This window comes from Xiphophorus maculatus, chromosome 4, assembly GCF_002775205.1.
Source record: "Xiphophorus maculatus strain JP 163 A chromosome 4, X_maculatus-5.0-male, whole genome shotgun sequence".
Classification (NCBI taxonomy): Eukaryota; Metazoa; Chordata; class Actinopteri; order Cyprinodontiformes; family Poeciliidae; genus Xiphophorus; species Xiphophorus maculatus.
This window is the reverse complement of record NC_036446.1, coordinates 20,734,033-20,749,071: the sequence shown is the minus strand read 5'-3', so window position 1 is coordinate 20,749,071 and position 15,039 is coordinate 20,734,033. Positions and strand designations below refer to the sequence as shown.

General features: G+C 42.5%; 1 protein-coding gene and 1 long non-coding RNA gene across 8 annotated transcripts in view; one reads left to right on the top strand and one right to left on the bottom strand.

The window, feature by feature from the left end:
- Positions 1 to 15,039, bottom strand: part of cbfa2t3 (CBFA2/RUNX1 translocation partner 3) — a 42,944-nt gene that overhangs the window by 11,568 nt on the left and 16,337 nt on the right. For 5 of the 7 annotated variants that reach the window (XM_023331966.1, XM_023331967.1, XM_023331969.1 and 2 more), the window contains exons 2-6: positions 6,992 to 7,147; positions 4,418 to 4,659; positions 4,201 to 4,290; positions 2,819 to 3,000; positions 1,223 to 1,506 (exon numbers count right to left, since the gene is read on the bottom strand). In XM_023331966.1, coding sequence (XP_023187734.1) covers positions 1,223 to 1,506; positions 2,819 to 3,000; positions 4,201 to 4,290; positions 4,418 to 4,659; positions 6,992 to 7,147 — 954 coding nt within the window. Of the gene's footprint in view, positions 1 to 1,222; positions 1,507 to 2,818; positions 3,001 to 4,200; positions 4,291 to 4,417; positions 4,660 to 6,991; positions 7,148 to 7,259; positions 7,420 to 8,005; positions 8,163 to 15,039 lie in introns of those variants that run through there. The other 2 variants (XM_023331968.1, XM_023331971.1) reach the window with 2 other exon arrangements.
- Positions 7,543 to 8,774, top strand: LOC111608356. Its single transcript, XR_002752620.1, has 2 exons — positions 7,543 to 7,906; positions 8,018 to 8,774. It is a non-coding gene; the product is annotated as an uncharacterized LOC111608356 (long non-coding RNA).

The following is a 15,039-nucleotide window of genomic DNA, read 5'->3' as shown; positions in this document are numbered from 1 at the left end:
ATTAACAAAAACTTAAAATTCAGGCTATTAGATATTTAGATGTAAACGATACAAAATGATTTGTACAGTCTGTACAATATTAGAGGGAATTGCTATTACTGACGTAGACAAACTGTAGAAGTTAAGGCAGACATGTACAGGGATTTCTAAATGCTGCTGTAGGTGGAAAAAAAATCCAGAAGACAGAAATTGTAAATAAGCAAATGTTTCCAGCCAGAAAAACCTATTAACTGCAGATGAGCATGTGGAAACTGGAAAACATTAAAGACCTATGGAAAATATGCCAAGATTTCACCTACTAGACATGTACAAATGAACTTGCTGATGAAACAAAATACAACTGAGTTGAATTTTTAGAGACCCAACAAAAAATAAAACACTACGTGTTGTCAGGCTGCCAGTAACAAGTTTCAACAAGTTTCAACAAGTTTCTACATACGAAATTTATTGAAATTAGTTTTTTGAAGCATGCTTTTGTGTCATCTGTTATTTGTTTGAGGTCCTTTTAATGCCTAACTGATTAACAAGTCGTAGAAATTAACATAAAACATATTCTCCTCAAAATCATAACAGACAGATAACAGACTACAAGAAAATATGATTACATTGAAGTAAGGTCTAAAAGAAATGAGATACAGAAGTTTTTTACCTGCCTACAGTCAAAGTACGTGTTTGGCCAATTCCAGTATTTTAATATGTAGTAAATAATCTGATCTCTAGTGTGCAAAGCACAGTGCTATTACTTATTAAAAAGACAAAATGTAGAAATATAGAAAAACTAAATTCAAACAAAATTGAAACTTGTTTTCATAACTTTTACCAGTATTCAATTTCAATATGAATACTGAATCCATTTCTTAATTTACTTGGTGAAACTTATAATGACTTACACTTTCTAGACAAACTGTTTTGCTTTTTAGCATTTTTTCTTTCTAATTAAAAAGAACCACTCATGGTTGTAACTCCAGTCTAATGACTAAGTAGTAAAACGATGTCAAAAAGAATGACTCTCGTTCCCTATTAGAAAAGCAGATGATCAGCATAAAAGGGCATGTATGGCTTGGGTCCTTTATATAGACACACCGCCACGAGGATTATCCCACTTGCCCGACAACTGGCCTTTGTCCTACTCCCAAACTTCACCAATGTTAACGGAAACTCCTTCTGTCTCAACCACCTAAATGGGAACCAGAAACTCTATGGAGCCATGTGAATGTCCTACCTGTCTGCCGGTGTCTGTCTCGAGAGTCTCTGTGTTCGCTGTGTCTGAAAGCATCCCTGTACTGGTGTGCCAGGGCCATGTCTTCTAGGCGGTAGTGCTGGGGTCCCACTTGGGGGTTGGGCGGATGGGGCAGACCGTTGGGTGGGTGCGTTGGTAGGCCGTTGGGAGGCGGGTGAGCTGGGAGCCCGGTGCTGGGGCTGAAGCGTTGGCTGGGGCTGATAGTGCAGGGCCGCTTTGCCAGGTGCTCCGGGTGCAACCCATCTCTGTCGGAGCTGTCTTTGGTCCTAAACAGATAGACACAGACAAAAGTTGAACTTTGCTTCATTATTTTTACAGAAAACTTCCAGAATGTATGAAGTTCACTTTGAGTGAAAAGAAAAAAAACAAAAACAGTAGATGTGTGTCACAGATTACAGCCTCGAGTAGAAGAACTTTCCTGTTGGAGAAGCTCAAACAAGGAACACAAACATGTTTTCTTTTAAGTCCAACAACTCCCATATGGTGTCCGCCAGCACACACACCCCCACACGCACACACACGCATATAGAGCTGCTTGTTGTTCAGTTACAGTACAGTACAGTACGGCTTCTCTAAAGCTTTTCAGACAGCTGTACGCCATATGTATCTAACAGAACCAAGTCCAACTGTACACCCTGCATCCCATGCTCTTAATCTGAATATCCCTCTGCCTACTCTTTGACTGCAAGTGTCCCTCGCCCCCACCCTGTACTCAGGCTTAAGGGGCTGTGGGGGTTGAAAGCTGTGTATTTGACAGATGTTTGGTCGGACTTGTATACGCCTGTATGCTTGAAAGGAGTGTGTGGTTTTGAGCCATCTGGTCAGTTTAAATGTGAGCGTTGATATTAATCTGTTTAGCTGGAATGGCGATAGCCGGGCATTCGGATGAAAATCACTCTTTACAATCCTGGGGATAAAAAGTGAATAAATGCAATGCGGCGGCCCACATGCAGACACAGATGACGTTTCATGCACGTACGTGCACTGCTCGTGCATGTGTTTGGCCGCAGTGGCTAACAAATGAGAGGAACAGCTGGAAAAATGTTGCCTTCGTGCCCTTCCTCCCCCTCCACTCTGCACGCGGTACATAAGCCAGAGGTCGGGAGGCGGAGGTGTGCAGATTACAGCGGGATTGCACATCCAGCTTTCAACCCCTTGTTCTGGCCTATCCAAAACCGCCAGCCACCGACTTCCCAACACTCTCGCACAGCACGTCACCATCTGGACACATCTTTGACATATGGATGGCTGCTGGGGAATAACACATCACACAGAGAAGTGAAAACAGTGACCAGAAAAGGAGGGTAGTCCTGAGTCGGTCTTGTTTGTATTTTATTGAGTTTAACACAACTGTCTTATTTGCTTCCTGCTTCTCAGAGCTCTCTCTCTATTTTGCCTCTTTCCGTACTCTGTATTTATCCTCCTCCTCCTTCCCAGACAGCTGGCAAAGTCAGGCTGGCATTACGACTGTCCAGACTTCTGCCTCTTGCTCAGAGGATTTATCACTTCCTCCTGCTTGGTATTCAGACAAAAACACTAATGCACTAAGATGGCGCATTCAGGCCCCTAATGTCTCACCTGTCAGGAGTCCTTCTCTTGCCATGCTCGTTCATCTCTAGCATGATCTCCGAGGAGTCGAGAGGCGAGCTAGCGTTGGCGTCCAGGAGGAGCTGCTCGTGCTGAGCCAGATACTGGGCTGGAGTCTGTTTGGCCAGTCTGGCACAGTGGAGCAATTCTCTCTGCAGCAGGGGCAGGTTTGCCTTTAGTGGTTAAAAGAGGAAAGACAGGCATCTCTGCTTAGGCAAGTTGGAAGTTGCAGGAAAGATATAATAAATTTAATCAAATAACCTTTAGAGAAGAGTTAAGTGGACAAGAAGAGAAACTAAAACCTTTGGTGGAACATTAGGTTTATGGGGTCAGGGGCGAGGTTGATGCCAGATTAAGCTAAGGAGGGAGTAAAAAGAGAGAGAGTGATAGATGAAGAGACAGGATGAGATAAGACAGGTACCCTGACACATTCCTCCACCATGTGCCTCGCTCTCTTCGGGTTGTGCTGTTGTGTGTGTTGCGTCTGTGTGTGGGGGGGTTATGTGTGAACGTGTGTGTAACAGCGCTGTCAAACAGTTCTCTCAGACCTGTCGGCTTGATATAACACAGCCTTCGCTGCGATATCCCAGATGTGAAGGATCATCGCACGGCAGGAGGTCCAACACTTTCACACACACTTTCACACCTTTTTTTTAAAAAGATGTATTTGCATCCTACCAGTGATGGCTACAAGTGATGGATTCCTTATATAGAGTCACTGCTTACATATAGGTTTAATTAGGCCAGAGTTTCATTTACGATGCCCTGCTGGTGGGCTTTGTTGGAGGTGGGTCCTCAAATTAAGTTCTGCTTTGGGCCATCTCTACAGTGAGTGAGGTACCATGATTCTTTTCGCATAGGGACCTATTTCTTACATACACACATATATATGTATATATACATAAATATATCAATTAATATGTCAAAGGCCAAATAAGACAATGGTGAATTTACGATGGAAAAAAAAGAAAATAAATGTTTTGTGGAGTTTTGCTGCCCACCCATCATCTTTCATCTCCTTAGATTATTGCATGCAGAGTAGTATCAAAAATGGCAACATGCTAAAAATATGGCGTCAGCTGCAATGACAGCTACTGCTCCGTTAAGAAAACAGTAACAAGGTAAACAACTACTGAAAGTGATGAGGTGTAAACATATTCAGTGTAGAATTTGATTGAAATGCAAGAAAAAGATGTGGAGCTCCTCATCAATACTGATTGAAAAATGTACTCCTGCTGTTTGTTAGTTCTTAGTTCCTCTTTCAGATTTCACTTGGCTTCTTTCAGGTATGAAAGGTATGCTTTCAGACCTTCATTAAATCAGAACTGATGTTCAACACTTGACATAAAAACTAATGATTGATTATATTTTACCTTTAAGAAAGGAATGACAAAAGGCCTCAGTGGGAAGTTAGTGGCCTCGTGAAGTTTGGAGTGAAACTCTTCAATGGTGAGAGTGGAGTTCTGTTTAAAGCAGAAGTAATAGAAACATTAACCTCAGTTAAAATTTTCCACAGGACATTTACTGACATGATAATCAAAGCAATAAAGGAACATTGGGCTGCAATGAACAGATGTTTACATAACCTACCACCAGTCCTAACACAAGGCTGCGCACTCTCTCCCCAATCTCGGGGGATATGTCATTGCCGAACTGCTGCAGCGTGGTTAGGAAGCGCTTTAGTTTGCAGAGTTGCCGGGCGCCACAAGCCGGCGGAAGCTGTTGGTTGGACAAGGAGGCCGTCGAAGACATCGCCGGCCCGTTACTGAAGCCATTGGGAGTCGAAGGAGCACCGTTTAGCGAGGTAGGAGAGTGGCTGCTCCCGTTCAGCACTGCAAAAAAACACACATGGGGGTGAATAACAGTTGCCTGTATGGGGAGTCTGATAGATGTGATGACAGCTGAAGTAATTAAATCACTCTTATACATGGCCGCAATGACACTTGATGCTTAAAACAACCACAGGGATGCAACTTTCTACTACCTTCCCTCAAGCTGCATGTGTGTTTGCAGGAACTTCAGCTGTCTCACAAGTGCTACCATTTGACCCCTTCCAGCCCTTCCATCGGCCCCTGTATTAGCCTGTATTCCACCCTGCTCTTCACTCACTCAGTAGGGCGCAACTATAAGAGGAACTTGTTAAAGAGGTGCCAAAAATAGTCCAGTGGGCTGTGTTACTTTTATTCCAGTAGCAGGTGTGTTGCTAAATCAGGTCTTGCACATGTCCACCAGCTGAAAGTAGATTTGCAGCTTTGGGGTTCAGAATAGTCACACAGCATTCGTACACATATATGATCACACACGTTCACCTCTTAATGCAAGCCCAAACAAACTCGTAAATACCCTGGGAGCAAGCCTGAACTCTTCCCCTCAAACGCTGCTCTTCAATCTGTCACGATTTCTACGTGCGTTTATATGCATATCGGATTATATGATGATTGTATGTCGCATGCTTGTTTTTTTTTTCCCATGAAATCTCATGTAACTAGGATTGAATCATGACTCATGCTAAGCATCAGTTCATTTCTGCTGCAGCATCTCTTTGAAATGCACCTCGTCACCCGGTCCTTGTTCTGGAAGAAGCAGTCTTTAACCTTCAGCTGTTCCCTGTTCTTGTGGTTCTTCTCAGGCATGCTTGTTGCTCTAATCCATGGGTCGAAGGCCTGAACACATATGGACTAACCCATGTGATCCTGGCACTTGTGTTCTGGTTTTAGATGAGGAAGAGTCGTAAGGAGAGAGCCATGCTGCTGACCGCCAGCCGCAACAGGTGAAATAACATGGCCTGACGTTGCTATATAGGGAAGAAAGAACGCCTGATGTCCCTTGTACCAACCCGCCGCCTGACCAGCTGATAAACAATGCACACCAAAAGACACTTGTCCCGCCAGCAAGGGCATTATTTCCACCAAAAGACAGACAAATGCCACGAGAGACACACCTGACACACAAGTGACCAAAACACTTGCTCACTAGAACTGGGAAGGAGCAAATATTTTGGATTCCTTTCACTCAATGCAGATGAACAACCATCAAACTAGGTAAAAGGATTAGCATTAGAGTTGATTGTACGTGACATTTTGCCTGCAACAGAAACTTGACATGTTTAGTATCACTGACTGATTTGTTTCATAATCTGGTTAAAATGGTCGGTACTGGTGTGTAAAATACAGCAAGAAAAATAAAACAAGGCAAAAATAAAACAGGGCAAATACTACAACATATATTTACAAGAAAGAAATGTGTTGTAGTATTTTCCGAAATATATCTAGTAATACTAGATATATTTATTACTATATCTAGTAATAGATATATTTGACAACTTATGGAGAGATAAATACATATAACATGCTTACATCTGACTTTCTATTAAATCAGTTTGTATAATATTTTGGGAAATATTTGAAATAACACACCACTTCCATTACTGGTTGGTTTATTTGAACCAAATGGCTTTCATGCAGCATGATGCAATTTGATCCACTGATCAAATCAATGTAACCTCTGACTTGTACAACTGAAATATTGGACTCATAGAATCACATTTATATCTTACAGTATATTATAAGCAGATTTTAGAAAACTACATGCGAAAGAGCCCAAAGAGGTTTGGTGGTACGATATGATGCTTGGATGAAATCTCAACTGAATGTCACTACCTTTTCATTCCCAATATCATTGGGTAGAAAATGATAAAACAAAACTGAATAAGTTACAAATAAGTAGAAGCAACAATGGCAAGAGAACAATGCAAACACCTCAAAGCAGGACAAAACTTTAAAAATGCTGTTTGTAACAAATGTTGATTTTATGTTTTTGGTCTGTTGTTTTCTGGTTTCAATATCTTTTCCAAAATGTACTCTGGGAAACCTACTTTTAGTTTAATTGTTTGTTCATTATTGTCAGTTCTACTTGCACGGGATTTGATGTTTCATCCCCAGTGAGCTGCCTGCTCTCTGATATATCACCTGTCTCTGTTTTTCTCTCACATCTGCCTGTTTCTAAAGACCTTCTGACTTTTCAAGAAAACATCCATCTAACAGCAGATAAAATAACTCTGGTTTAAGCATCATTCACCCAAATAATTTACAGCACAACAAGGATGGATCACTGGATACGATTTGTAGTACCAACTACGCATCGTTGCACACAAGGGAGTCTTACTTGATTTACTGGTGGCCGGTGTGAATGAGGCGTTGCGACTTGTTGCTTGACTCACAGCCGGGGGTGGAGGAGGCATGGTAGGTGGGGTGGACCTGGGCTGGGTTTTCACATCCGCAGGTGAATCTGGCATTGTTCCAGCCTTCTGCACTCTGCTACCTGCCACATGGAAGAAGAAAAACACATAAACAGGTTAAAAATGGAGCTCCGGTCTTATAAAACCAGAATCTGTGCTGGGAGGAGACAGCTGGTTAAAGAGGAGAGCACTGACATTTTCACCTGCGAGCCATCGATTGTTTCCTTAAACCAAAAAGCCTCATGCAAAGAGCTAAAGGAGATCAATGCAGAGAGTGGAAATGGATCCAAACTTGTATTGTCTTTCTTGTTGGAGATTCATGGGGCCTGAGAGACCCACAGTAACACCTGCTCTCCCTCTCAGCTGCTGCTAACTGAGATCAGCGCTCCTCGCTGCCCCCCTCTTCCCTCACGCTCTCTCCTTCACACATACACAATCCGTGTAGCAATGACATCCCAATCAGTGCACCCCACTAACCCCACCCCACAAGTACCCCACTGTAACCTCCAACCCCCAGACACACACACACACACACACACCGCCTGTCCCTTCTCGTTCCCATGCCTAGACAGCCGGCTTGACAGCCAGTGACAAGTGCAGCTGGATCTGCTGCTGTCCATCACTGAGACTGGCTTTCAGCAGAGTTCTGTCTTACTACCAGAGGCTTCTCTGTCTCCTGCCAGACATGCTGCCAGGACCAAACAAGGCAAGGCCAAGCTCTGCAGCATGAAGGTGGAGGACACTTTCTCGGCTCTGACAGCGGAGAAAATGCAACAACAAGGTGGCCCTGCTGCAGCCACCAGCGCCTTTCAGGCTCCTGGATTGGGTATTATTCTATGCAGGTTGTAGAAAATCACTGTCAAACACAACACAGCATGCATGAACTTAAACTCAATCTGCATCTATCTATGGAGCATTGACTAGTTGATGTTTGTGTCCACCTGTTGGTGCAGCTGCTGGAACCAGATCCTCCTGCATTGCAGACCTGAGCACAGAGTGTGATGACTTTTTCAGCCCCTTGAGAAGGATGGAAAGCAGGTTATGACTCTGCTCCATATACAGAAAAACCAATGGAATAAAGTACATTTTTAATTATGCCCCGGATGGATCAGGGCATACATGGGTGGTTTGCTCACAATAAATGCTGCATATATTTACTAAATGAATATAAACATGTATCATAAAAACTTGTGCAGGGAAGTCATTATTCTAACTTATAAAAACAGATGTGAGCACAGAGTAGACTTAATGGGCCATTTGATGATTCTTCTGCTGAGACACCGTGAGCGAACGCATAAATTTTAAATGCAATTTGTATTTTCTTTTGTTTTTGTCTCTGTGGTAAGGCGTTATCTGTCAAAATAGTGCAAATAATGTCAAACATTCTCTTTTCTTCCTTCTTCTGGACATGCACTACATGTGAATCAATGAACATCTGTTTTTAACATCATTTTAACTGTCTACCATGTGAAAAAATGATGGAAAACTTGCCATTTGTTACCGAGAACCTAACTATATGATCAACAAAAAGTTTTATCCCTACATTGGTAAATAAGTTAGATAGTGCAAAAAAATCTTACTAAAATTGATGTTATCAAAATCTATTTTTGCAATTTCAAAAAAAGCTGGAAAAATCTATTGTTTGCATATACGGAATCAGATTTATAAAGCATTTGTAAGCCATAGAAGAATAAAGCATTTTATTTCTCATTTGTTATGGCTCCTGGTATTTCTCAATTTGTTATTCATGGAAGATTAAAAACAGAAATATGAGATGATATCGTAGGAAAACCAATCAATGGCACATATCAGTAAACCAAGTCAAACTGTTTACAGACATTAAATTCCCTCATTGTTTTCTGTATTTTGTGTCATTGATGATATCACCTTGTGTAGTATAAAATAAAATTACAACCATTTGATTTATGTTCTGTACTTAATTTCTTATCTTTCTGGAGATATACATGCACACCTGAAAATTTTAAACTTGAAACTCAGAACAACACTAAGAGATGGTTGATCATTTTCTCGCTGCCTTCTCTACCACAGGACAAAAAATTTATTTTCCTGTAATATTTTCAAAATGTCACAATCCACATTCGAAAACATCATATAAATGAAAGCATCTGTCATCATTGTCCTCTTTGTGGCTTTAGAGATAATCTCTTGAACCTCTACAAATAAAAGGAGAACCTAAACCCGGCATCAATACCGTTGAGGTAAATGACCTAAAGAGTCCTGACCTTCATGCTGTTTAAATCCTGCGTGTATATATTCCTGTATGAATGTATCCGCTACCATTAAATCACCATCGCACAATTTGTTTTTCATTTCATGTGTTTCTCTAAAGCACCCCCCACCGCCACCATGTCAGTTGGCCTCAGCTCGCAGTAAGCCTATTTCAGAGAGCTTCGCGTAGCAGCATTCAACAGCTGGTGTCTGTATTTAAAGAGCGCCACACTGGAGTATGTTGTACGAGGGCCATTGACACAGTGATCCCCAAGAACACGAGGGGCGCTCGGCTGTTTGGCCCATGCCAGACGCTCTCAACATAAACACGCAAAACAGAGGCAGACGGGGGGCAGCTGCCATAAATAGATGCAACCATTCTTCAATACAGGGTTACATGCAAAAGCAGATGTCCAAGACGGTAGATTTGTCCCACCTTCAGTGGTTTTGTTGTGTTTACAAAGTCAGATTGTGATACCTGTGCCCGTGTTTGTTAGTTTGAATACATACAGTTATACTTGATGAACAAATGATGAGGAGAAAGGAAAGGAAAGGAAAGGAAAAGAAATAGGAAAGGAAAGGATAAGGGGACCATCCTGTCTGTCTGCCCCCACCGTGGGATTATGGACAGCTGTTTAATCTGACCAGCTCCAGAGACAGGACACACATGCACATCATGCTCTGGATTTTACTTTTAATACATTAGGAAGTCTGCTCGGTCTGAAACCCCATCTGTGACCACCTGTGATTCCACCGTGCTATGTGCTGAAGAACAAAAGCCGTATACCAAAACGAGGAGAAGTGAATCACCTGCAGAAGTTGACCTGTTTTGGAGGTTCAGGTGTAGCTATTCGAACACGTACGTCTGAAAGGAGCCACTTTGAAACCAATGCAGGCGAAAATAGATCCACTCAATTCTACTGCCATCTGTCCTAAATACTCCTGCATATTAGGCTGAAAATAAACCAGCGTGGTACAATCATTACCTACCTTGCTGCTGCTGCTGCTGCCTGTGCTTGTTTGTCTGTGTTTCTCAGACTCTGAGAACAGCTGTATGTCTGTACGGTTTGACGTAATCGGGGCTAAAAGATTGCTCACCAAAGAAGCAGTCTGCAGTCTGCGTTCTAAAAATGTTCTCTGTCTTCTGCTCTCCCCTTGTGCCATGATGAAACGAGATGAAAAACAATTCACTGCAAGAGGCACTAAACCACAGAGAGCACGCCGAACAACTGGATGAGCGCAGTTTGGTGGGTTCTTCAAACTTTCTGAAGTCCTTCTGAAATCTTATTAAAGATTTAAAGACACAAGCTCTCATTGGAGCGCCATCAAGATAAACATATGAGTACAAATCGTTTTACATTAGACTGCTCTTCTGAGGATGGATTTAAACTCATTTTACATCTCATTTTGTGTGTGGACTCTATGCAATGTATATGTGTGCATGCCCATATGCATTTCCACTGAAAATACAGCTGCAGCTTATTAGCTCTGGCTAACCGCTGCAGAACAGTTCCCTTAAAACCCCCTCGCCTATTCAATCTCTTGTACTCCACAGAGACTCCGTCGGTGACCACATAGGCCTAAAACTCCATCTCTCTCTCTCTCCGTCTCTTGCTCCCGCCCTCCCACTGTAATTCCCCCAGTCTCCAGGAATGCTGTTGTTTTTAATTTCTCCCAGCTGCTCTGGCTGGCTGCCCAGCCGCCTGCCTTTCCACATCTGTTCCCTATCAGGCCGCTGTGGAGTCCACACAAACAGAGAATAAGCCCCCCTGCCACCCTCCCCCCCCCTAAGGTCTTTGTATCAAAACATTTTGGGATTGTAGCTCTGTCCCTTGGACATGAGACTTATGGGTGCAGAACCGCCCACTTTTTCTTACAGGCAGAAAATGACATTTTTAGGAAAAACAATACAGTTGGCCCAGAACCAAAACACCATCTGACAGCTACAAAGAGCAAAAACAAGCATGCTTTCTACATCTGCCAATGAGTTTTGTGTTTTAAAACATGCCTGCTATCTGACAGCGTTTGGATTCTATCACAGGTGAGTTGGGAATGTGTTTATATCCTTTCATATGTCTGCACAGGAAGCCACTCTTGCAGCAAGATCGAAGACTCTGGTTCATCTTGTGCTGATTTGGAGTTCGGAGTCTTTACAGCCCTCACTAATAACAGGGTGGGAGTCAGACCAGTACTTGCACATGCTTTTAGACGTTTGTCTGTGTAAGTTAATGCATTTCGGCTACTTCACTCCAATCTCTATAACAGGCTGTTCCTGTTGTGGAAAATCAATTTTTTTTGCTCATAAAACATACAAAAAAAAACAAACCCTTACAAGTCTACAAAATGCTGGTGCTTTTGTTAAGGACACAAACACAGACATTTTCCCGTGTTACTTAAGAATCGCTGTGATAGTACACAGAGCCGGCTGAACAAACACGTTGAGCACAAAACAAAGCTGGGGAATGGGAGGACTGGGGTTGCGAGGGTGTGTGTGTGTGTGTGTGTGGGTGTGTGGGGGGGCTTAGGAGGTCATCTGTTCTTCCCACTAAGCACTGAAAAAAACCCATCCTGTCTTTGATCAGATTACAGCAATCAAATCACCGAGAGGTCACCAGCTTTTTCAAGTCAAAAGTATCCAGATCTTCTTTTATTGGTTAAACTGGCAAGAAAAGCTGGACTACCTCGAGGACAAGCGGGGAGGGAATGATGAATCAAAGGCAATTTATCCGGGGCCAGAGGTACTAAGGTTAGAGGAGTTGTATTTCTGTCTCACCAATCTGCAGGGATTCTGTCATACCAAGCTTATATCTGCGAGAGCTGTTGATGTAATTGTATTGAAGTTCTAGCGACCATCTGTTCTCCTTTGGGAGGGCCTGGCTCCTCTTGTCGGCAGTGAAGTGGTTATGTGCAGCATATCACTGCTGCCGACGTGCTCACGGAGAAAAAACTTCCTTTTCAGATTTTCCCAACGGCTGCTAATAAAATCCAGATGCTAGACTGGAGCTGTTTCTGCCTCCCTCCCCACCTCCCTCTCTCCTCCCTCCCTATCTTCTGTCCCTCTTCATGTTTTCTCTTGCTCCCCCCACGCCTCCTCTTTGCTCTCCTGTCCTACGTTGCTAATCATTTATTAGGCTCTTTTCATCTACCTCTCCTCCCATCGCTCTTTCCCTCTCTCACTCCAACCATCCATCTATCCTCGCCTTCTTTTTTTTTTTTTCTCCAGCCACTAAACCCGGAGCCATTCCTAAATAAAGGAAAGTATTTGTGACATTTGGCCGAGGCAAGCCGTGCCAAGAACAACTCCTCAACTAGCCAGACACATCTGGACTTTGTTAGGACTGCGCAGGGCACTGGTACCGACACTGGCTACTCCATCACATGTGTGCACAGAAAATTCCCCATAAGCTTCCATACTGCAAGCTTTCTTATGAAGCTTGTTTTTTTTTTTACATCAGACTGAAAACTGTAATTCTCTCCAGACAAGTTTGCAGCTGCAAGCCCAAAGTCTCGGTTGTACTTGTTAGTGTGTTGTTTACACTTCCCTGGCACTAATATACAGAAAATGCAGTTTAACTGAATAATAGTGCAAGAACATGACTACTAGCATGTATTCTGTGTATGCATGTGAACTACATTTGGGAGCATCCTTGCGTGTGCCTTAGTTCTTAATGTATGTGTGGGTGGGTGTGTGTGTGTGTGTGTGTGCGTGGGTGTGTGTGTGTGTGGGTGTGTGTGTGCGTGTGTGTGTGTGTGTGTGTGGCTCCAGGGCCCCTGTGTGAGAGAAGTTGAACACCTGAACATCAATAACTGTCATGCGGGCCACCTGGGACCCCACAGCCAGCTTGCACCACGGGCGCACAGCCATCACCAGCACAGCTGCCACAGAGCGGGGAGGGGGTGAGGGTAGGGACAGGCAGAGAGAGGAGGGGGGGACATATGGGGGCGGAAACAAGACAGAAACACACATGAGGACATTACTATGTGAGTTTGTTTGCATCTGGGATCAGAGAGACAGACAGACGTAAGAGAAAAGTAGAATTGTAGCTTCTGCTCTGGATGATGGGGAAAAAACTCTCCTTTGTTCCCACTCATTTACATCCTCTCCTCTTAATCTTGTCAGCTGTGAGTCTAATTTTGCCAGCTGAGAGCTCAGCCTCAGGCTGTCATAAACTAACATTTGATCAGACTTTCTGTTCTCCGTTTCTTTTCCTATGAGCTCCATCAGTAGAGACATGCATCATCTTACCATCTAGTGCGGTCTTCATACAGTGGGGTGTGAGACAGTTGTGTAAAAGTGTCTAGGTTCTGGGCTACGTGGCGAAACTTGTTGAATAATGTAAAGGTATGTGAGGTAATAATGATTTAAGAAGCAGAAATCGACCCAGGGGGAAGGTGTTAGGGAAACACCTTCCCCGATTTTCTTTCAATATTCTGACAATAATACTTTTTTTTTACCATTAATTTTGATAAATGTGAAAATACAAAAGATTTGACAACCTCTTCTTACAAGTGATGCGCTACTGATACAATCAAGTTATAATGTAACTAACAAAACTGGTGTGATAATTTACATACATTTTCTTGGTAGGTAATCAAATTCCCACCAGTTTAAAATGTAGTACAATTATGAAGACCATGTAATGTCTAAACTAGAAGTTGTTTAGTTGAAACTGTAATAATTTTTTAAAATCTGTTCTTGCATTTTCTCTTACAAAAACAGATAAGATGTGCCATTTATGGCAATGACTGTTTAAGAGCTCTAAAATTTCGCTAGTTAGCAAGTTTGACCATAGCGTTAGCACTGACGTTAACCGACTTACAGCTGAAATTCTTGCTCCAACACAGAAACTTTCTCAGCGCGAGACATTTTAATTTTTCAGTAAGCTGATATACTAGTTCATAATACAACCCAGATGAATGTATCACGGTTACTGTCTTCAGCTGGACATCAGACACAGCAACTAATAATTGACAGAACCATTCAAAACATTCAGACAAATTCTGTTACAAAATAAAATATTCAAACTTGTTGAAATGCAATTATCTTGAACATTACATTTAAAAACTATTATATCATAGGGACATTTTTATTTTAGAGTAATTATAATATTTAACAAAACATCCTTTTTGATGGTGTAAACATTTTCCTAAACCTTCTGTTTTTCTGTTTTGGAAAGTCTGAACTGCTGATTGCAATTTTCATTGAAACATTTGTGTAAACAAAATTCCACCGTTTAATGATACAAATAATTTTAATGTGGAAAAAGAAAAAAAAGAAAAATGGGACATAAGGTCCTTGAAGGTGGTAGCAGCTCTAAATCCACAAGAAACTTAGAAACTTTATCTATTTATCAAGGAATCATTTAATCCATACACACCATAAAAATATGGTTTCATAATTGTCCAAGCATGTTTGCGGTGAGGGCAGTCCCACCAAACGAGTTCCCCCATCCAAACACCTGCAGCCTGAGCCAACGCCTATTAGCTCATCAGGCTTTTAATTACTCTGTTAATTGCACACAGGCAGCATGAAGGGCAGCCTGGGAATAGGGTAAGGGGAGCCTCCTGAGGACCTAGCCTGACAAGCCTGATAAACAAAGAGGAGTTTCTTTTTTTTTTCTTTCTGCCAGCAGCCACAACAGTGCAGTTCTGGAGGCTGGGAGGAGAAGACAACCAGGAGACAATAGCTGCGAGCGCCTCGTCAGAAGCACAGGGTGATATCACCTCCTGTTCACATCGGCGGGGT